At 38.4% G+C, this 23,729-nt stretch overlaps 1 protein-coding gene across 2 annotated transcripts; it reads right to left on the bottom strand.

Moving 5' to 3' along the window:
* Positions 1 to 663: 663 nt before the first annotated feature.
* On the bottom strand, positions 664 to 23,411 carry ap1m3 (adaptor related protein complex 1 subunit mu 3). 2 transcript variants are annotated; one of them, XM_026933483.3, is made up of 13 exons: positions 23,272 to 23,349; positions 22,873 to 23,178; positions 19,334 to 19,490; positions 19,114 to 19,181; positions 18,130 to 18,260; positions 15,526 to 15,673; positions 11,817 to 11,943; positions 5,580 to 5,722; positions 5,424 to 5,495; positions 4,794 to 4,952; positions 2,470 to 2,595; positions 1,478 to 1,553; positions 664 to 1,011 (listed from the first exon to the last, which is right to left on the bottom strand). In XM_026933483.3, the coding sequence occupies exons 2-13, from the start codon at positions 22,912 to 22,914 to the stop codon at positions 989 to 991; spliced, it is 1,272 nt and encodes a 423-aa protein (XP_026789284.1). In that variant the 5' UTR covers positions 22,915 to 23,178; positions 23,272 to 23,349; the 3' UTR covers positions 664 to 988. The 2 variants fall into 2 exon arrangements, with proteins under 2 accessions (XP_026789284.1, XP_053088026.1); XM_053232051.1 differs by having other exon boundaries at positions 22,873 to 23,411.
* Positions 23,412 to 23,729: the final 318 nt, after the last annotated feature.

The raw sequence follows: 23,729 nt of genomic DNA, 5'->3' as shown, positions 1-23,729 counted from the left end.
AGACTTTTACAAGAGATTACAAGGACATTTGTCAAACATTTCTGATTTAAAAAATATCCTTTCAGTTGCTAAGTTACTAAGGCTAAGGTTGTAAATGGAAGGACAAAGATTGTTTGTATATGTGCATTTCTGTTTGATGTGTATGTATAGGTGTCTGTGTTTGTGTATTTGTGTGTGTAATTGTGTGTGTGTGGTGTGTTTGTGCATTTGCATGTTTGTGCAAGTATGTCTTTGTATGCATGTGTCTTTGTGTTTGTCTGTTTTCTGATATTGGTATTGCATCTTTGTATGTGTTTCATGTGTGTTTGCATATGTGTGTGTGTCTATTTGTGTGTTTGAGTATATATGTTTTCTGATATGTGTATTGCATCTTTGTGTGTTTCTTTGTGTGTGTGTGTGTGTGTGTGTGTGTGAGAACTAAACCCTCCAGGCTGCAGTGCTAGTGCAGTGAATATATAGAGTTACACCACCAACAGCCTTATTAATGATTGATTTCATGCACAAGGTATTTATTTCATCGCTCAGTGAGGTTCTGTAGAAAAGAAGCAATAAAAACTGTGACATCGTTCTGTATCTGTGATTATCATAGATCATAGGTCATAAAAGATATATTTAATATAGTAGCTGTTAAATACATAAAAATTCAACTTTACACAGGAAACGTAACAGAAAACATTTATTAACAAAGTAAATATAAAACACCAAGCAAAGTGTTCAAATCCACAAGACTAAAATCAATTGGACTACTTTGTTAGTTTTGTGTTCATAACATATTTTAAACACTCATTCACATACCTGAGGAATACACACACTCACACACACAAACACACACACACGAAGCATAAGAGAAATAGGCTGTAACTGCTTGTCTGTAGTTTGTGAGCAACACCACACTGTCTCTGTCTCTCTTTGTCTCTGTTCCTCAGAGAAGGAGCAGACAGAAGGTCAGCACTTCCTGTGCATACCGTCACCACTTGGAAAAGTCCCTTCAGTTTGTCCTTAGCTGATAATCTGCCAAATAGCACAAAATGTCAACAACAGTGTAATAAATAATATCACAGCGAATAGATCTGTGTAATAGATCAGTGAATAGATTTGAGTTGTGATCTGTGTAAATTCAAATTTCTAATAAATAACTGAAGAGAGATGAAAGATTCAAGTGTCTGAGTGTCTCGCTGTCCTCTGGTGTCGCTGATGCAAATGGAAAACTAACAGTCTACACTATTTGTGTGAGAGAGAAAGTGATGTTGTATCCTATATACAAAGATTTCATGACAAACAGAGACATTTCTAAATGCCATATGAGTAAGTGTGTGTGTGTGTGTGTGTGTGTGTGTGTGAGAGAGAGAGAGAGAGAGAGAGAGAGAGAGAGAAAGAACAAGAGAATGAGAGAGAGTGAATGTTTACCACCTTCACCCTCTCTGCTTTCAGACAGATAGTTCTAAATTCTGTGTGTGTGTGTGTGTGTTTGGCTCACCTCCACTCTGTGTAATATATCGCACCCATGGTAATGCCTGATAGCCACTCTTCTCAATGATCTTTAGGTATCGGACCTGAACAAATGAAAACATGCACATCGTTACACACACAACTACCCCCTTAGAGGTTTCTAAACACACCCACACCCTGGATATCTGGATTACTGCTACAATGACACTTGGTTTTTATCCAACCTATAAACTGAGCATATAAGTCTCTATCTAAACAGTTAGATTTTAGTTAACTGGATTATCCATAGACAATCACAAGCAATCCTGCAAAATAAAATGTGCAATCCATTTAGAAGAAAGTAAACAGGTTGAGAAAAAAAATTAAAAAGAGTTTGTATAATGTACACATATAAGTTTGTATAATAATAATTATTATTTTTATTATTATTTTGTTGTTCTACAGTATAATTTTATGATATTTGGGAAGTGTCTTTGACAGTATTGTAAAGCATTAAAACTTTTCCTATTGAAAATAATTAGAAATAGGCTTCTAGAAATTGAAATAGTATGTGAATATGGGTTGAAAGTTGGCAATGAAATAAAATAGAGAGTTTGGATTAAAGTGATTATAACATGCATCGAGAAGCAGGACACAAGCACTTATACTTAGCGTGATGTTAATTTAGGACGATCACAGAAAAAGATAATCCATACATAAAGATGAGAAAACAGGGGAGGGTCTAAACTAGCAAGTAATATTGGAACTAGAAAACATGGAAACAAGGAGTTAGCAAACTAAATGCACGATAAGACTTCGCAAAGACACAGAGACACAAGAGGATATAAATAGATGAACTAATCAAGTGCTGAACAGAAAACAATTGGGATATATGCCAATCACAGGACAGGGGCAGAGACAAGACAAGAATCAAAACAATTACTCGTGTACATGTAAACAAAACAAGAGAGAGCATTGGGCAGCATGCCACATGCAGAGAGGGTGAATCTGTGACAGTGATGATTAGAAAGTGAAACTCACCTGAATACCAGACACTGTGAAATAAGGGATCTCAAACCTCACTGTGATTGGCCTCTTTGCCTCTTGTTCATCACTCTCCACACTCGGCAGTCCAAAATGAGCTCTCATTATGTACTCCTTCCCTCCCTGCTCGCACACACACACACACACACACACACACACACACACACAGACAATAGTGGTTCACTATTTCAGAACAGGAAGATGACAAAGACACCACCCTTGTTAAATATAACTAAAATCTATTTTTGTAAATCAATGTTTTAATCAACTATGTTTTAAGCCATAGGCATAAGCTAGAGCTTCTGTTACATCTCGTTGTCCTCATCCACTGAAAACCAAGGTGAGCTAGCCTACAGACTGTAACGCTTCTGTAGCTGATTGCAGTACATAAATTCTCCGAGTGCTGAGTATCTATGATAATGTAAGACTTTGTTAACTGGTTAGCTACTGCAAGATTAAAAGTGAAAAACTAATGATGCAGCCTAGCTGACAGCTTTAAGTTCATGTCACATTTAATATAGGCTTTGTTTATGGATTGCCTGGGATTTAATATTGAATGGAACAAGGAGGGAAAGTGAAATTGTAATGCTTCATTATGAAGTGCTATCTTTATGGGCAGGAAGGTAGAGTAAGTTGCCATCTTGCTGAAACCTTGAATTCACCCTGTAACCATAACAACCTCAGAGAAATATCTGAATGTCAGCTTTGCTGTGGCTGTTTTCCACTAATTTCTCATATTTGGTGTTTTAAAAGCATTATTGGCACTATTACGCATTTTGACAACAGTGACAAAAACTCACTACATCCTTTTTGTCCATTTTTCTGTTTAGCTAACCACAGACACACAGTAGCCCTATTTTACCATATGTTTTATAACATGAAAGTTTGACATACTTAGTGTAATATATATTGAGTGTGAAACTTTAATTATACGATGAGTCAGGCTGCATGAAGAGTGTGTCTTCCCCACACAACTGGAAAATAATGTTGTCATTACTTTACCCCTGTGACATCCTCCTTTTTTAAAAAACTCTAGCTGCCTTCAACACTATAACAGAGTCCATTTCTTAACAAGCTGCCTTACTTGGTGCATCATCTCTCTCCCATATTCTCAGTTCATATATTCAGTTTGTCCCCACAGTGTAATAAAGATGTGACAGTTTAATATGAGTAACTCATTGCTACACTATATACTAAGGCTCTAACTAGCAGACCGCTTGTTCCCTTGCGCATCATTTTTCACAGCATTTAGAGAATCTGTCAGCCTCTGACTAAAATCATATGTCTGGAGTGTTTAATGCTAATCGGACATGCATTTGCATACCATTCATGCCTCCATTCAGACTAACACTGATCAAAATTGGCAAAAGCATGTCCACATTTTGAGACATTTCAACTGAAATAAGCTTAGGGGAAAAACACATGCATCAAAACAATGTTCATTTTACAAAAACTGATTAAAATGCTCATTACTCCATTAATATTATCATTCCATTCTTATGCCATATTAAGGAGGAACTAAAAAATGTGTTTCAAAATAACAGTCCACATTACAATACTAATATCAGTGTGGGACTCTTTTTCCCTGTCCTGCTGCTACTGAGACATGTTTTCTCTGTCCTGCTGCTAGTGAGACACATTTTCTCTGTCCTGTTACTACTGGGACATTTTTTCCCTGTCCTGCTGTTACTGAAACATTTTTTCCAGTTTCTTCCTGGATTGTGCACATTAATGGACAACTGTTTTCACTGTTTTTTTATTCATATTCACAGCCACATTCAGCTCTTATCTGCTAGTATTACAGGTGGAGGTGTGATTTAGCAAGAGTCTACAAAAGGGGCGTGGTGATTGGTGAACGCGCAACAGGGGTAATGATTAACATGGCACACCTGAGCCCTGTTTTCCGAACAGATCCTCGATTTCGTCACTAGTGTAACAACATTGGCAATACACCGCTTGGAAACACTACAAACACAGGATAAAGGAACACATATTTAGGCTTGTGCCTTTGGCACAGAAGTCAGTAATGTTAAACATTTCAAAACAAAGAACCTGGCAGCTTTCCAGCTCTCTATGTCACTTTCACTGTTTTGCTCACAGTCACACAGCACAGCCTTCCAACTAAGAAAACAGGACCAGTGCTCTCTTGTTTGTGGGATTTGTGCTAAAAAAAAAGGATTCTTGCTAAAATGTAAGCTTTTAAAAAATACATTTGCTGTATATTCCAGTCATTTTGCACAGAACAGAATAAGATGGTTAAAGTGAATTAATTAATACTGAACAGAATAAGATGGTTAAAGTGAGGTAAAAATGCCACTCACTGGGAAAGATTTGATGGTCCACTCCACCGCACTCTTCTCAGGTACCCAACTGGCATGGCCTGTGCTGGTCTTAAATTTGGGCGAGTCAGCGTCACTAGGCACTGGCACCATGATAACCACGTTGTTGGCAGTGGAGCGGCTCTTAAACTGGCTACGGGCCTGCAGGACACCGTACACCACACTGCAGTAAACACAACAGCCACTACACCAGCAAAGCTACATAGTATGAGTATGACTTCATAAAGACACAATATTATTAGATATAAGATTAGCTATCCAAAGCTGAATGACCTACAGGGTGTGCATATTAATAATGTTATATGATCATGTGAAAGCTCATGTTATTGAAGCTTTGTAGCTTCGGTGCAAAACTAAAGAAGCCAAAATCAGACTGCAAACTTAGCTGTCTTGGCACTAAATGTACTTTCCCAGGTAAAGTAAATGTCCAAAAGACAAAAGTACCCTTGAGGGTTCAACCTCACTGACAAGCATCTGTGTCCTAAAAGGTACAGTTACAGTCCTGAGAGTTTAATGAAACAAATTCATGTATTGTAAAAGGAGAGAAGAGTGCAGAGTAAGTGTGTGTGTGTGTGTGTGTGTGTGTGTGTGCGTTTTTTTGTACACCAGTACCTTAACTTTGATCTCTACTCGGCTATGGGAAAATCTCTCAATAACACTTTCAATCCATATGAGGGGCTTCACCTATAGCAAGCACAATAAGTGTTAAATTAGGCATAAGGACATAATGCAAGTCATAAAGTTATAGAGCCTGATGCAAATGCTCACGGTGGTATTAAGGCGGTAGGACATGAGTTCACTCTCTCCATCAGGGGGAATGAAGGAGATGGTTCGGTCATTCTCAAAGCGAGAGAGCCGCACACACTGATGAAACTTCACATCCTCTAACTCCACAGACTTGCTCTTCTCCCCTGGGGGTTAGAAGTCACACATGCACACAGAGATAAAGCAAAAAAAAAAAAAGTAGTTACTGAAGAGTACATAATCAGTTTTAAAATAACATCTCATCAGATTTTATGCTATCTTAAATTTTTTACATTAATTTTGTATAGATATGGCCATAAAGTAATATAATACAGCAATGATGCATACACACACACAAAACACTGATGCTAGTGGCCAGAAAAGTGTACAAAAGATATCTCATGGGCAGAGCATCTGAAACTGAAACTACTTGTAAAATGACCCCAGCTTTCTAACAAGATGGGACATGTGAAAAAAAGAATTTCTCTGTACTGTAATGTACACTGATGAGCCAAAACTGCCTAATATGCTGTTGGTCTGCTGTGTGCTGCCGAGACAAGACCTCTGAAGGTGCTCTGTGGTATCTGGCACCAAGACGTTAGCAGCAGATCCTTTAAGTCCCATAAGTTGCAAGGCAGAGCCACTGCGGATCGGACTTGTTGTTCCAGCACATCCCACAGATGCTTGAGATCTGGGGAATTTGGAGGCCTGGGCAATACCAGGGCAAAACCATTCCTGAACAATGTGTGCAGTGTCTGCTGAAAGAGGCCACCGCCTTCGGGGCATACCATTGCCATGAAGGGGCATACCTGGTCTGCAACAATGTTTAGGTAGGGGGCATGTGCCAAATTGATGCCACATGAATGCATGGACCCAGGGTTTCCCAGCAAAACACTGCTCAGAGCATCACAGTCCCTCCAACAGCTTGTCTTCTTCCCACAGGACATCCTGGTGCCATCATGTCCCATTCCTCAAAGGTCCAGTTCCGACGCTTGCGTGCCCATTGTAGGCACTTTCAAAGGTGGACAGGGGTTAGCATGGTAGCAGGCTGCAGCTACCAATATGCAGCAAGTTATGATACACTGTGTGCTGTGACACATTACTCCCATAACAATCATTCAAATTATCTTGTCCCATAGTAGCCCTTCTGTCGGTATGGACCAGATGTGATAGTGTTCATAGCCCTCGCACATCGATAAGCCTTGAGCGCCCAATACCCTGTCAGCGAATCATTGTTTGTCCCTCCTTGGACCACTGTTGGTACATACTCACCACTGCTGAGAGCTTTGCCATAAAGAGCCATAAAGATTTGGCTCTTCAGTGGTCAAAGTCACTCAGGTCTTCTTGCCTGTCCATTTCTCCCACCTCCAACACATTGACTACGAGAAATGACTGTTCCCTTACCATCTAATATCTCCCAGACCTTGACATGCACCATTGTTATGAGATAATCAACGTTATTCACTTCATCTGTGAGTGGTCATAATATTTTCACTTAACTGTGTATAGGTGATAAATAATGGCTGTTCTTCTTCTCTTCTTCTAAAAAATATAAATTCAGCTCAGGTTTAACAACTGCCAACAATTTTCCTGTTCCTCCTAGTGATGGCAGGATGATGAAGAAATATCATACAGGCAAATATCATATGTTATTACTACAGCTCGTTCAAGCTGCCGACCATGCGTTTTGCAAATATAATGTGCTCTCTGTGTTATTCTGCTGACTCATTTATCAATGCTCCTGAGTTCATGTAAATTTATGTAAATTTATGTAAATTTATGTACAGGGGCAGTCGTGGCCTAATGGCTAGAGAGTCGGACTTGCAACCTGAAGGTCGTGGGTTCGAGTCTCAGGTCTGGCAGGGATTGTAGGTGGGGGAGTGAATGACCAGCGCTCTCTTCCACCCTCAATACCACGCCTGAGGTGAGACCCTTGAGCAAGGCACCGAACCCCCAACTGCTAACCTGGGCACCGCAGCAAAAAAGGCTGCCCGCTGCTCTGGGTGTGTGTGTGTGTTCACTACTGTGTGTGTGCGCACTTGGATGGGTTAAATGCAGAGCACAAATTCCGAGTGTGGGTCACCATACTTGGCCACAAGTCACAAAAATAAAAAAAATAAGACTCATGTAAGAGGCTCATTAATGTGAATGTTGACTGATAGGTTTTAAATAGGAGGTATAAGCAATTTTATATACGCATTTCACTGTCGAGAAAATTTTGTGAAACTCAGTCGTTTCATATTAATGACTTAAAAGAAAACCAATCCAAAAGAAATCCATCAATCCACAAAAAAAGTAAAATAAGACTAGCTACTCAATCAAGACAAAAGAAATGGCACCCTTTTAAAGGAGTAAGCATTAGTTCAATCTTTAGCAGGGTGGCGTTTTGTTGTGGGGTTTCCTTTGGGTTTTCCTTGTACTTCCATGGCTACTCTAAATTTGCCATAGGTGTGACTGAGAGTGTGAAAGCGTGTGTGCATGGTGCCCTGTGATGCCCATCCAGGGTGTATTCCTAGCTCATGCCCAGCGATAACTGAATAAATCTGAGTGATAGCTCAATGGTTAAGGCATTAGGCTACTGAATGGAAGGCCATGAATTCAAATCCCAGCATTGTCAAGCTCTCACTGTTGGAACCTTAATCCTCAACTGCTCAGTTGTACCCTGTCTCAATTGTAAGTTGCTTTGGATAAAAGCATTGGCCAAATGAAATAATTGTAAATTCATTAATAACTAGTCAATTTGGGATATTTGCATGTATGTTCAAGACATCAAAAAAACTATCAGATTGTCCTACATAAAGTTGGCCAGACACTGAAAATTGAATTGCATTTAAAATTAGATTAATTGCACCTTACTTAAGAGAGTGTGCAGGTGTGCCTTGTTTCAGTCTGTCTGAACTGTGAAAAGATTAAGCTGCAGCTGTATTTAGCATCCTAAAATCCCTAATACGACCAGCTCTGGGAATTTAACACTGTATTCTAAACTCCAGACTCTTGATTTTCAAAAAGATGAATTACAATACTGGGCTTACTTTGTATGTGTGTGTGTGTGTGTGTGTATGTGTGGTGTCAGGCGGACCACAGAACCAAAATAAATAGACGGACTATTTAAAGAAGCATTTACACAGGTAAGCCAGGTGAATTCTGAGTATTCTATCTTACTGCATGTATGCAGGGTGTCCTTGTCTACATATTGAGTGTATTTTCATGTATACACACAGATGTGTCTGTCTCTCTGTCTCTTGGCTATTGGCATTTACAGAGGCACATGAAAGGGCCATGAGGACAGTGTGGAAGGCAGAGCTCAGCAGTCTCTCTGCTCCCTCGGCAGCGGTGGAGGCCTGCTGAGACCCGACACTCATTGCTCATACTCAAACACCTTGGATGTCATCAGCCACGCTGCCTAAAGGTCACACAGGGGGGAGCAGCCTCTATTTCTAATGACTCCTGATTGATTCCCCAGGGGCAAGAGTAAGAAAAACTGATTGGTGTTCTGAAATAAAGAGCACTTGTCAATTGTAGCTTCTCAGAATACTGTTGATATTTCCAAGTTTAGTATAATGTTGTTTGCATGATGGTTAAGAAAATAATAAGAAATATTTAAGCATTTTTATAATTTATCAGTAGCCGTCAGTGGGTCCAGACTTGCATTCATTATGAAACTACAAACCGGTCCTATTGTTTCACTGCAGTTTCTGAATAATTTTTAGTTCATGTTATCATGAATAATAAACTGAAACTTTAAGAACCTAAACTATCACAACTAGACAAACCTCTATCAACTTGTTTGGCTTCACAGATAATCCTCACTGTAAGTCATTATGCACCACCCATGAACAAGAATATGTCCTCTGCTGATTTATCAGTCCTGTCCTGAAGAGGGCAGTGTTTCCTCTCATCTAAAGAATGTACATCACTGGTTTCATATCTCATCACATCTGAGGTCAGATGACTTTGAGAGTAATATTATCTGTTTGGAGCAGCTGCTTGATGCATTAGAGCGTCATTAAAGGAAGGAAATCAGGATGTCAGTCTGCCTTCAACACTTCCTCCAAACTCTGACATGGCCATTTTCTTTCTAGAATGTTTGTGCTCTACTTATTCCTGTTTGCGCAGTGACTTATTAATTGTTCACTTGACACTCTAGTATCTAGAATTTTCTAGCACTTGACAGGGATTTACTCTCTACTCTGTCAGAATGCATAGGTGAGTGTGGATCATTAGGGTTATTGACAGCTACAGTGATGGTTCAGGAACAGATGGGAAGATATCCTTGACGGGAATACAAATACAGTAGGTAGAGAATAAGTCTTTTTTAAAATCTCCTCCTACTCACACTTAGTCTATTGTCAGTAGACTCTTCAAAGCTCAGAGAGATGTTTTACTGTTTTTTTCACTATTTAATACAGTTTGCTCGATTAAAGACATCTGTGAGAAGTAAAACATATATACATTATATACATGATGTTTTCTTCCAACATTTCCTCCATTTTGATGACCAGGTCTTTCTCACAGTGTTAATTTTGTATGCAAAGGAACTCTGCTCTCACTGGACGCTTCACTGGAGGGCAGGGTGGGCATCGCAGCTGTGGTGCAAAGCTTAGCAACAGTCATTCATTCATTTTCAGCAAGCACTTTATCATGGTCACTGTGGATCCAGCGCTTAGCCCGGGAACAATGGGAGCAAGGCAGGATGTGATACCAGTCCATCACACACCATGCACACATACACACACATACAGGGGCAATATAGCATAGCCAATTCACCTACTGGCATGTTTTTTGGGAGGTGAGAGGAAACCCACATTGATTGACTTGGCCACTGCAGAACATTCTAATATTTTGCCTTAAAAATGTCTTGGGTTGCTTTCGAAGTATGCTTTGGGTCACTGTCCATCTGCACTGTGAAGTGCTGTCCAATGAGTTTTGAAGCATTTGGCTGAATCTGAACAGATAATATAAGTCTCTACACTTCAGAATTCATTCTGAAGCTTTTGTCAGCAGTCATATCAATAATTACAAGGGAAACAATTCCACTGGCAGCCATACACTCCCACACCATAAGGTGGTATGCTTCAGATCATGAGCAGTTCCCTCCCTTTATACTCTTCTCTTCCCATCATTTTGGAACAAGCTGCTTTTTGTCTCATCTGTCCACAGAATGTTGTTTCAGAACTGTACTGACTTTTCTTTAGATGTTTTTGGCAAATTCTAATCTGCTTTTGAGGCTGACCATTAGTTTACATTTTGTGGTAAACCCTCTGTAATTACTCTGGTGAAGGCTTCTCTTGATTGTTGGCTTTGACACAGATATGCCTACCTCCTGGAGGGTGTTCTTGATCTGGCCAGCTGCTGTGATGGGGTTTTTCTTCACCAGGAAAAGAATTCTTCTGTCATCCACAACAGTTGTTTTCTCTGGACTTCTGTGTCTTTTGGTGTTCCACCAGTGCATTGTTTTTAGAAACGTACCAAATATTTTATTTGGCCTCACCCAATGTTTTTGCTATCTCTCTGATGAGTTTGTTTTTCAGCCAAATAATGGCTTGTTTCACTGGCAGTGACAGGTCTTTGGACTTCATATTGAGAATTAGCTGCAACAGATTCCAAATGCAAACGCTACACTTGAAATGAACTCTAGACCATTTATCTGCATACTTCTAAGTGTAATGAGGGATAATGAAGGAATAAAACACCTGGCCATGAAATATCTGAGCAGCCATTTGTCCCATTACTTTTGGTACCTTAAAAAGCAGGGGACCACATAAAAAAATTTGTACAGTGCTCACCCGATTTGGTTGTAAATACAAAAATTAAAGCTTAAAGTCTGCGCTCTGAGCTCATATTCATGATTTAATTTCAACTCCAATATAATGTAGTAGACAGATAAAAAAAAAAAAGTGAAGGCCTGACTGTGTATTATTTCCTCTTGCCTTCTTGATCCAAAAAGGAGGTCAACTGGGCCTGCTAATCATTTTTATACATGGCACAAAGCATGGTAGGGTGTTAGTTCCTTAATTGCATCATGAAGTACTCGGCGCTCTTTAGGTTTCTATCTTCATTTATTTAGGGTATTCCTTTAATCATATATAAATAAATGGAGAATAGTCAAAAAATGTCTATGGAATGTAATCTCACCCTGTAATATTTCACCCTTATATCACTACTGGGAAAAATGACAAATAATTTATATGGGTAGTGACTAGAAAAATGCAGTTTGTTTGCTATATTCCCTTTAAAAAGTTAATAAATATGTGCACTCACTGCCTGTGATTTCGAAAAGCACTTTGTCATTGAGGCCTAGCCTCAGCTCAGGCATTCCAGAGAGAACAACCTTCAGTTTGATGCAGCCCAGAATCTCACTGCGCAAGACGCTGCCTGTAGCACTGACCTGAATGAAACAGAGGAGAAACATAGAGTGCATGCAAGATACAATCTCATGATAATCATCATCATCATCATCATCATCAAGTGAAAATAAAAAATATAAAACAACACAGGCAAAGACAAGGATTCCAAACGAAAACCCAATCAGCTAGAATTCCCAGCAGCAACAGAGAAAAAGTCAAAGAGAGAAACCTGCATGGGTGGATAGTAATGCCCCATTAGAAAGCAATGAGATGTGCATCTTGTGAAATGAAAAATGGTGCTCTCAAGAGCTGCCGTGGGCTGACTCTCAGACTGTGAGCGTGAAGGGCAGCAGAGCATTCAGCCTAGGACCAGGCAGAGACCAGACCTACAGCAAAAGTAAACACTCTTACCACCCTTCATGACTCAATGCAGGGAGGTGTGAAGATCTCAGCTTTGCCTGTAGACATAACTGTGAAGGAGGCACATCTTTCACTGGAACTAAGAGGCAATCCTCATTCAGTGGGACTAACAGGCAAAGAGGCCACACCTCATTCAGTGGTATGGAAAGGCACAGAGGCCACACCTTATTCACTAGGACTAACAGGCACAGATGCAACACCTCATTCAATGGGAACAACAGGCACAGAGGCCACACCTCTACCACAAGGACTAAAAGGCATATAGCCCACACTGCCTTCACTGGGACTAACAGGCACAGAGGACACACCTCTATCACTGGAACTAACAGGCACAGAGGCCACACTTCCTTCCCTGAGACTAATAGGCACAGCAGCCACACCTTCTTCACTGGGACTAATAGGCACGAAGGCCACACCTCCTGCACTGCAACTAACAGGCAATAAAGCTACAGCTCTTTCACTGAGACTGACAGACACAGAGGCCAGGCCTCTTGCTACACTGAGGCAACACGCCTTTACTAGGATTGAGACAGAAGCCATGCTTCCTTCCCAGGGGAGAACACTAAACACTAAACTACACTCAACTGACAGGCACAGAAGCCACACCTTTTTCACTGGGACTAACAGGTACACAGTGCACAATTCCTCAACTGGAAGTAACAGGCAGAGGCTACACCACTTTCACAGAGGCCACACCACCTCTTACAGAAAAACCACAACTTTTTTACTTAGAATAACAGGAAGAGTGGTTACACATCCTTCCCAAGGGCTACAACTGCTACATTGGGACTGACAGGCACAGAGACCACACCTCCTACACTGGGCCTAACAGGCATGACTTGTTTGGATGAACAGCATGCAGCAAAGTAATAGTAATAGACTAGTAATAAGTCTTTTTGACTGGACATGAACATGTTTTGCTACATCAATTCTACTGAATAATGGAAAATAATTAGTAATTTGCCATCAAATTTTGAGAATGTGCCATAAAAGAGAGATGATACTGAGGTGATAAACAAACCCTACAACCCCACTGAAACATAAAGTCTGCCAAATCCATTGTACGTTGGATTCATTATGCATCACAAATTGGGGATGGGACTTGTTTAATGGCAAATGATACTTGTATCTCGCTAAAAGACTACAAGTTTGAACGACACAAAGCTCCATTACTGGTAAAGTTGTGCTGAAATTGTCCCACTTACTAAGGGTGAAAACCGTAACTGTATTAGTGGGTGAGAGGTGGTGCCACAGACCTTCCACTCACACATTTATAGACAGTTGGTTCCAGTCTGACATAGATGACATAGACCTCCCTTATTCCCCTGACAACCCTCTGAAAGTCTCTGTTGAGAATGCGTACATTGTCCTCAAAAAGAGGAATCCTTTGTTCTTCGGGTTTAAGTAGAAATCTGACTCCTTACTTGAGAAATTTTCCCCTCTGTGTTGGGACATGCACCGATGAAGTGGCATAATGTTTTAATATACAAATCTGTACATTTCTGCCACACTGGAGTGTGTGTAATCAGTTTGCTCAGCTTCTGTTGCTCCATCACAGTGGCATCCCACCAACAGCTACAAAAAAGGGTTCATTGACTGCTTAAAAAAACTGGGTACAATCAGGGCCTGTGCCACTCAATTTACTCCACGGAAGACAGTTCCAGGCTTATATTGACACAAGAAAAAAGCCTCTTTCAGTAATACTGTCAGCTGTACCAACTCTGTGACCAAATATCGATCACTAATATCTAGCAACCTTCCTGGATTACCGAACTGCAAACAGAATGGCGCCCTGGGCAAACAGATCAAAACAGTGTTTCTTACTTGAACTATGTTTGAACTACTGCATATACACAGATAGCTGTAGATAGAAGCATGGATGCATTATGAGATACCCTATGGTAGCCTGTGGGTGACCTGGAGGACCAAACCATTGGCTTAGGTATGCATGTGACACCTGTTCCAAAACCAAAGACAAGGATATGAAAAATAGCAGTGAACATATCACCCCATTTGACAACCATATCACTCAAGAAGACACAACAGACAACAAGCCTAAACAACTGGAAAGAGAATGGTTCCAACTAACCACAGTTCCAACCAACAATGAGTCCAAGGACAAGTACAGGGGTGGACAAATGATAAATTCATTAGCTAGAGCAATGGGCAAGGGGAAGCTCCTCACTGATTAGGCTAACTGGGGACAACTGTGTAGCCATAGTCCCTGTACTCTCCTGATAAAGGGTTTGATGCAGCACATTGTGTTGGCGACCTTGACAAAAATAAATGACAGATTCGTTGGTGAATGTTTCAGTTATGAGGTAAGGTTTTCTTTCCTTGCATTTCCTTGCAAGTAAATATTTTTGTCTGGCTACTATCTTCATTTGTCTTGATATATTTTTCATTTGTCTTGATAACTGCAGGGAGACACTGCATTATGTTTAAACTTACATGACAAGCCTCTTTTTTATAAAAGTTAATAGAAGCTAGGGTATATTTTTCTTGCCATGGCTGTTAAACCTAACTGTCCACTGGGAAATATAAATAAAATACCAATAGCCCAGACATAAAATTAGCTTTTCCTGAGCATGCTAGTGATTCATCTAACCCTGAAGTAGATAAACATCCGAGAAAAGTTGCATTTGTCTAAAATGAACTTTAGTCAACAGATACACCAGACCAACAACTAAAGAGGAATAAAAGAGAAAATGGAACACCAGTGCTATGCTATGCACTGTGTGGCAGCAACAGGGCAACAACACACTTAGACAAAAACTCAAACCAATAGATCAGTTGTCAAATCGCAAGTGGAGACATTCCAGTGCTGTGAGAGTAAAATTCCTGGGGTCAGGACTTCCTAATAGCATCTTTGATTAGAGGGAAAGAGATGCCACATAATCACATACTTCTGCTGCTGTCCTGATATGTTTACCCCAGTACTCATTATTACTTCATTATTCATACACAACCCCAGACTCATGATGTCATGTGTGAATCCCGCACAGTGTTTAAATTGTTTCGATTTTCCTGCCATTCATTAAAACTTCTGATAAATGCAGACAAAGCTGAGATCCAGTTGAAGTCCAGTCACCAAGCCTTACTATTAGACATTAACTATGACCTTCATAGACCAATCTATGTCATCGGCAGAAAAGATTTTGTATTTACTAAATTACAAACATATTACAATTGGGTGAACTCACCAGTAGGTTTACAGACTCAATGACGTCCATGAACACTTCATTCTTTCTGTATTTGATGCCCTCTGACCTCCAGGACACAGCGTTGGTAACGGTTGCCGGGGGGCGTGGTGCACCCACCTCCAGTTTATGCCCTTGCTGGGTGATGTACCTGTAAACACCAAACAAATTAACCAACTAATTTAAAAAAAAATTCACAATTGTATTCGAAACTGAGTGGAATAAGGTATGAGACAGACCTGACAGACAGACTTAAGGTATCTGAATATAGGAAACCACTCTCACCACAGACAACTGTGATTAACAATATAATAGTTATTTTTATGGAACGCTCATGATATAAGCATAACCATTGTTAACAGGTAAGGAATAAAACAAGACAGGGCATAATTTCATAGAAAAATAATGAGGTGGTGTTTCCAATATGTGTTTCCAGCATGTGCTGAAGTGTCATATTCATTATATCACAGCAATGGGCCAACAATCACATTTTGTTACTTACATTCTTTACATGTGTTACATACTTTTTATCCATTCATACATACATTAATTATGTGGAACTTCTGCAAAACAAGTTATTTTCTGTTATTACAGCCATTACAGCAGCTAAAAATATCTTTGTTAAAAAACAAATCTATTTATTATTAGGCCTAGATTATGTATAACTTCCTTCATACAAATCTCTGTGCCTTAGCTTATACTACAGAAGTGATAATGTGAATGTGCGCATTAATATAAACCTGTGATCTGAATCATAGCTGGCATGACCATCAGAACTGCTGTTACAGAAAATTAATCAACACCTTCTAACCAGATTTGAGAATTCAACAGATCAGCTCTATAATGAAACTGTAATTGATGATCAGCTTGAATTATCACTACCAGCTCAAATAATACAATTAGCTGATTAGTTGATAACTGTGAGAGGATGATTTATGGTAGGAACTAACAAGGGATCCAAGCATGACTACTCATATCCCTTGTAACTTTAAAAATATACAGAGGTACTGAAAAGAGAGAAGGGCACTACAAATAAAAGCCTTAAAAAGTAAACTATTTAATTGGTTCTATTGCAGGGGGTATTGATTATGTTAAAAAAAAAAACCTGCAATAAAGGCGGAGAACAAGGTGCTGTACTCAGTAAACAAAGCTCTGCTGTTAATGTGTGTGCCAGTGCAGCAAGTGACTCCTGGGACAAACAGGACATCCATAGAGACACACAGGCACACAAACAACCTGTTTTTAATCTATTTATGTCACCTACATGGTCATGATGCACACATTAAGGCTCATACAAATCCATGGACTTTGAAGTATTTCACAGACTTATGAACAATAGAAATATTGGTTGAATGTGATGTGCAATTAACCATACTTTTTATACTAAATCTTGACTCATCTCATATTGAGACAAACGTGGACATAAGATGGTACAGTATATCAGCAGTATTAATAATTATTATGAGAGAACATAACAAACTAAACAAAAGCATAAATCTAAATACACAAAAAAATAAATCTATAAATAAATCTAAATGCTGGTTTATGCATGGAGGCTTGTGATTGTGATTATATCCTTGGGTTAGGGTTAGTAATCGTAAGGATTAAGTCTGGGGGCTTGTAATCAACATATTTAAGTAAATGAATTACAAATAATAAAATATAAATGTTGTGATTATTTAAGTTAAATCACAGAAATTAACTCTTGTTGACGTAAAACCCCTTAATTAGTTCCGGTACATTCAGTTGCGATCAGAAGTCCAATAATCGACCCGTGTGCAATTAAAGTGTCACGTGATCACAATATACATACACCTGTTCCTGGAAGGCCTCAGAGTTAGAAAATAAAATACTGTACCTAAACAAACAGCATCATGAAGACCAAGCAGCTATCAGAACAAGTCTGGGACAAAGTTCTGGAAAAGTGTCAATCAAAACAAAGTGTCCCAACCGTAAAACATCACATTTATCATGAATAAATCCATTATTTAAAAAAATATATTTCTATTTAATTAACCTTTGTGTCACAAAACATTTTATGGCCTTCAAGTGTTAGACATATTGTGTAAATCAAATGGAGAAAAAATTCTAATTAAATTATTTTCTTTTCCAGAATATAACACTACAAATATAGAAAAGTTCAAGGGGGTGAATACTTATGCAAGGCATGATAATAGAGGAAAATGGGGCTCTTTACCAATTCTCATTACTTTAGAAAAAGTAAAAAGAGAAAAAAGACATACAGTGAGGAAATGTCTTAATGTGAATTTGGGATATATAACAAGTTAAGAGAAAAATGTAATGCACATACATACAGTCAGTAAATAGTGCAGTACTGAAAATTCAGTACAGGTCAGCTGGGCTTTTATCAGAGGAACTACACTTACATTTCCATAAGTGCTGAAACCAGGAATATCTCACATATCTTATAGTGCTTCTATGTGTCTGCCACATGAAGTAAACCTCTGTTTGTAAAATGTTATCTAGCTCACAGAGCACGAATATAGCACAGGCAATGTATGGATGCACAGCTGTGACAAGTAACTGGTGGATGGGGCTTGTTTGAATAACTCCTCATGAATAAACAGCAATTCTGCCAGTACTCACTCCAGTAAGATCTTGCTGTCTGTGGTCTGAGGGAAACCAAAATCCATAACCTCATCCATTAGCTCATAGACAGTCACGAAGTTGTCACGTATGCTTTCCTCCTCCAGAACCTTAAAATACTCTGTGAAAATCTGTAACACATAAGCACACTGTGTGTCTTAATACTGAAAAAAATTCACTGGGTTCAGACGAGGTTTTGGTGGGAAAAAAAAAAAACAGAGAGTTGTTGAACTGATTGGTCAGAAGAAGCTAGGTTTTCAGCTCTGACAATAGTGCAAGCTGGTACTTGTATGATTGCTACAAAAAAAAATGAATTTAAAGAAAAAGGTGTGTAATTGTTGACATGTTTTCTGTAACCAGATGTTTATTTAGCATTTTTGGAAAGAGTCTCCAGTGTCAGCACTTTGTATGAGATAGAGTCAGAGCCAGTGATAAAGCTGTTACTTTAGGTTTTCTGCAACAAGAAAGTCTCGGTAACATGCATTTTGTTGGCTTATTACCTTCAAGAGAAAGATAAAGACAGGCTGGTGGAGTAATGATTGTTTATATCTGTTCTGATATGGTTTATCTTGGTTTCATTTTTTTACATCACAGAAACCTGCCATTTTAACAGGGGCGTGTAGACTTATATTATATACATTATAAGTGATAACAGGAAATAACGTCTGCCGACATACCAAAACATTACCTGTGACTATAAATGGATAAACAGTGCAACATGCCGTTCTTTAATAAATAAAACTTGTTATAAGAATAAAACACTACAGAACATGATGTTATAGGAAAATAATCAAGTTCAGGGTGGTAACGGTGCATCGCACCACCACGTTGTTGATAGTTTTACTATAACGCCGCGCACCCAGTGTTTTATTCCACATATTACAACCACTCAGGCTCTCCTTCTTAATATATATACATCAACGTGAGCAATTAAAACTTACAGGGCATGCTGAGCAGGCAGGACTGTATGGAAAGCATACTAACCTCCACTATCTTGTACAGGAAGGAGTACACAAGAGCAGCATTTGTATTCTTCTTAGTCATTGCTACCACTGACGTGTGACTGTTAAGGATCTTTCAGTTTGTCTTGAACATTTACACAGGCATTCAGATACTGTAATACTGTAAAGTATCTAAAAAATGTACTAAACAAGAAGAAGGACAGATCAGGGAATGGGAATGACAGCAGAGTAGTGGAGGATACAGTAGAGGTTGTTGTGTTTGATGTACAGGAAGTGAGTGGAGCCATGGCTCACTAGAGGTGATAATTCTGCATCTTCCTCCCTCTTCATCATGATGGGCATGAGGTGGTCGATCTCACTCATGTTAACATTGCCCATGTAGTTCCGGCATATAAGCACCTAAAGGGGTGACAGTCAACTCCATAGTAAACAAAGAGTAATATATATTTGGCACATAAAAATCTAACAAGCAGCTACACAATTTATGTAGCCAGCTAATGCAATAGTTTTTTTCAGTTTTCATCTACGTGGTATACTGGAAGTGTTATGAAACTCACATTCAGACGCTGCAGTAGATGATATCAGTTTCAGTTTTATTTGATCATACGAAAAGAGCTGATTCATCATGAGTGAGTGAGTGAGTCAAATATTCAGATCTTAAGCAAATCTTATTGCAAGAAGTTGGATTTACGAATAAACTTTCATTCATTTACATGAAAGAATTCTCACACAGGTCATTCAGAGATAAAGAAACATTCTGAAAATTAAAAAAAAAAAAACCATGGAGGAACTGCATATAATGATTACATGTCTCAAATCACATTGTTGTGTTGAGCAATATTTAAATACTAATAGTAAAAATCATGTAATTCAGGACTGCTTGTGCAGTTTTCAGCTATGCAATGTGGTTCTGCTCATTTTTATAGTTAACACTGCGTCATAGTACATTGTGGCACATTATGTGTTCAGCATGCAGTTTGCATTCTCTTGCTAATATTAATATCTTAGCTGTGGTTGATCTGCTATATCTGATGAAAGAGGAAATTCTGAGTAAATGTGATTTTCCCCCGTTACAAGGAAATGAGTTATAAGGTATGAGTCTTTGGGCTGAAAGTGAATCAATTTGATTACAATTCACTGGTGTTTGTGACCAATTTATTGTGAGCAAGGAGCAATGGCCAAGATAAATTAGTCAGGTGGTTAAGTAACAGTGAATAGCATGGCTATAGACTAATTTATATCATAGAAGACAAGCATCAACAGACGGCTATACTACACTGCTCTCCCCTTGCCAGACGTCCATTTATTGCACTTGCCAAATTTTAACATGCCATAACCTTATGACATTTTACTTATCCAGAGCAACTTACTATTTTTTCGTGTTACCCAAGTGCAAACTCCCGTGTCTCCTGCCATTGCTGATGCCATTGTATTTTTTTTTTGTCATGTTGTACACATTTTCTGTGTTATTTGTACAAGGAATGAAACATCTACTATTGCAGCTTTAATTCAATTCAATGCACTAAACAGCAATTCAGTGATTCATGCTTCTTTAAGATATATTATAATGTATAATTAAAATATTCTGTTCAATCTGGATAATTAATTTTATTTTTCTTTTTACCTAAATTCACTGTAATTGTAATTCATTGTACTGATTTGAAAACCCTAGTATAAAATTGAGTATAAAATAGTGTAAAGGAAATCAAAGTGTGTGTGCCAATCTAATGCGGAATGCCTTAAGGTATTGGATTACTGAAGGGAACAGACAGGAAAGCTTTCATCACTACTGCTAGAGACTCAGCAATATCATAGATTAATCCATCCGACCAAAGCCCTCCAGCTACACACACTGGCCTTCATTTCTCTCTCTCTCTCTCTTTCTCTCTCTCTCTCTCTCTCTTTGTCTTTCTGTCTCTCAGAAGATAATTATTCCTTACAAATAGAGGATGAGTTATACCAAATTCAGACTGGCTTTTCAAAGACTCAGACTAAAATAGACTAAACGGAAGATCAGAATGTGAGAATAAAATGAAGTGTTTGGAGGAAGTAAGTGTGTATGATAATAATTTGCACAGAGAGTTAACTCTCTCTCTCTTTCAGAAAATTGTTTTTCAAATAGCATGATCTATACAAAACTGAGATAAAATAAGTTTATTCAAAGAACAGACATGGAAATATTAAGCAAAATATTTGTAGTTATTAATAAGCACATGCTCATAGTAGGCATGGCTGATATGATGATAAAATAATCCAAATATACTTTACAGAGATAGTGAGTTTATCATCTGTATTTACATTGAAGTATGTTGTACAGAAAGCTTTATTTTCCACCCTTTTCATGTTAAATAGTTTTTCTGTGTATACATTAAATTAAAATAGAAAACATCATAGTTGTTCTGTTGTTGTTTCAGTGCACTGTGGTTTTGCTGGCATTTAGCTAACCTAAATACTGTAATACATATTGTATATTGTTGAAATGTCTGTGTTCATCAAATGCTGATCAACCAACAGGTGTTTGGTGTTCAAATGTTATTTTAGTTTAAGTACAGCTAACAGATTAAGTAATAATTAATAGGCCCAGAAGCTTGGCCAGTAATAAGACATAATGTGACACAATGTATGATGCGGTGACTATAAAAAAAAAAAAAAAAAAAAACAACCAAAACCACACTGCATAGCTGAAAATGTTTTGAATTGTGTGATTTTTAATATTAATATTTAATACTTATCTATTATTTTATGAATATTGTAGTACAGATTGGATGGCTTAGCAAAATGCCATGTTCTGAGACACATCCTCATTATATTCAATGCCATAATCAGTAGACCTAAACATATTTGAACATTTCTTTCCAGAATGTTTAAATCGCTATCTGACTTGTGTGCAAAGTCTTTCCAGTAAATTAATTATGTTTATTTGTAACTTCAAGTTCATCCAAGAAGATTTGTTTAACATTAGTGCTGTTAGAGGTCAGTGAATATTTGACTCACACTCACTCAGTCGTGCTGAATCAACCCTTTTCCAAAACTGGGTCTGATCCTATCTATCTGTCTATCTTTCTATTTATCTATCTAAAAAGTGGATGCTCTGTATAAAACAGGCTTTTCATCAAAACCCAAGTCCAGTTTAAGAACACCAGGCTATTTGCATGTAATCTCCATGATGTTCCACATAGCCTACAGTATACTTCTGCTTTTAATGACTAATCAGCCCTTCAGTGAAGTTAGATTAAGAAGTGCAGAATGGACTAGTCTGAACACTGTCAGAGAAAAAAGGTACTAAAATGTATCTTTCTTCCTTGTCGTCTTCTGTGGTTTTGTACCTTTAGTATGTAGGCCTATTTCTTTTACCTAGAAGCCTGCATGTAGTGTACCTTTCACCTAAAACCTAATCACAGTCCATTTATGTACCTTAAAAGATTTTAAAGGTGTACCATATCCACGTTTCCATGTGAAAGCTACATACTGAAGGTACAAAAGCAGGACTATTGAAGGTACTACTGCAGGGGCAAGGAAAGGTACAGTTTAGTTTGAGAGTCTGAGAGTGAGATTGCTTTATCACTTACTCCTACTTCACAAGTCAAGCTCTTTCACTGCGACTGCTTTATAAACTAGCTTCAAAACACTTTCGCTGCTTAATAACTGCTTATTTGTTAACCTGTAGTTAATATTTAATAAGTAAGCTATGTATGCAAATTACAGTCCATCTGAGCCATCCTCGTCTTCCGACAGGTGCAACTCACTTCTGACCGTCCAGTAGATCATTAAAACACTTTACCTTTCCCTTCAGGTCCAGGATGAAGACAGCAGACGCGGCCATTCTGCTCACACAACGATTAAAAAAACCAAAAGATTAACAAATAAGTAAAAATGAATGATTTTATGGTAAACCACCAGAAGACAAATGACAGACTTCCATCCCTCGCGTGCTCGCTCACGCTTCCGGGGTCTTGAGCCGTCCAGCCGGTTTGGCAGCTTTTTGAAAGGTGGCTGCTGCCGGTTTAGTTTTTGTTGTTGTTGTGGTTGTTGTTGGTGTTGTTGTAATCTTTCAATGTGGCATCATGTGAAGTTTATATGCACATCCCTGCGCACAGAAGTTCTTTTAAAGCAGGGTTACGTAGTCAAAACAGCCACTGTGTGTGTGCGTGTGTGTGTGTGTGTGTGTGGGTTATCTCACCATGCTGAAGCGAAACGTTACGAAGGTGTGATGGGCGAGTCGCGAGCGATTTGTTTCTTTTTGAGCGAGTCTTCTAAACGAGTCAGGAGAATCGACTCGCGACTCATTAAAAAGCCCAAAGTTTTTTTTTACTGTTGTCTTTTTGTTTTTACAGTGCAATTATAGAATTAATTCTATATTAGTGACAATAATGCGAATTATAGAATATCAATTTATAGAATTAAATGCAGACTTTTGCATATAATGGCCTGTTTAAAGGGGTTAAATGAACAATGGAAGTGGAAATGAAGGCATTTGAAAGGTGTAACATCTGCCATATGTACATATTCTGTTATATATAATATTATATATTACAGAATTATTTTACATATTAATTGTTATTTATTTTATCTATGTATCACTATGATGCAAGCTCGCAATGAAGTAATATGTAATAGACTATTGAAACATTTAAATAT

The sequence above is a fragment of the Pangasianodon hypophthalmus genome, chromosome 2 (genome assembly GCF_027358585.1).
Source record: "Pangasianodon hypophthalmus isolate fPanHyp1 chromosome 2, fPanHyp1.pri, whole genome shotgun sequence".
Classification (NCBI taxonomy): domain Eukaryota; kingdom Metazoa; phylum Chordata; class Actinopteri; order Siluriformes; family Pangasiidae; genus Pangasianodon; species Pangasianodon hypophthalmus.
Note: the sequence above shows the minus strand (reverse complement) of the source record. Positions and strands in the feature narration are given on the sequence as shown.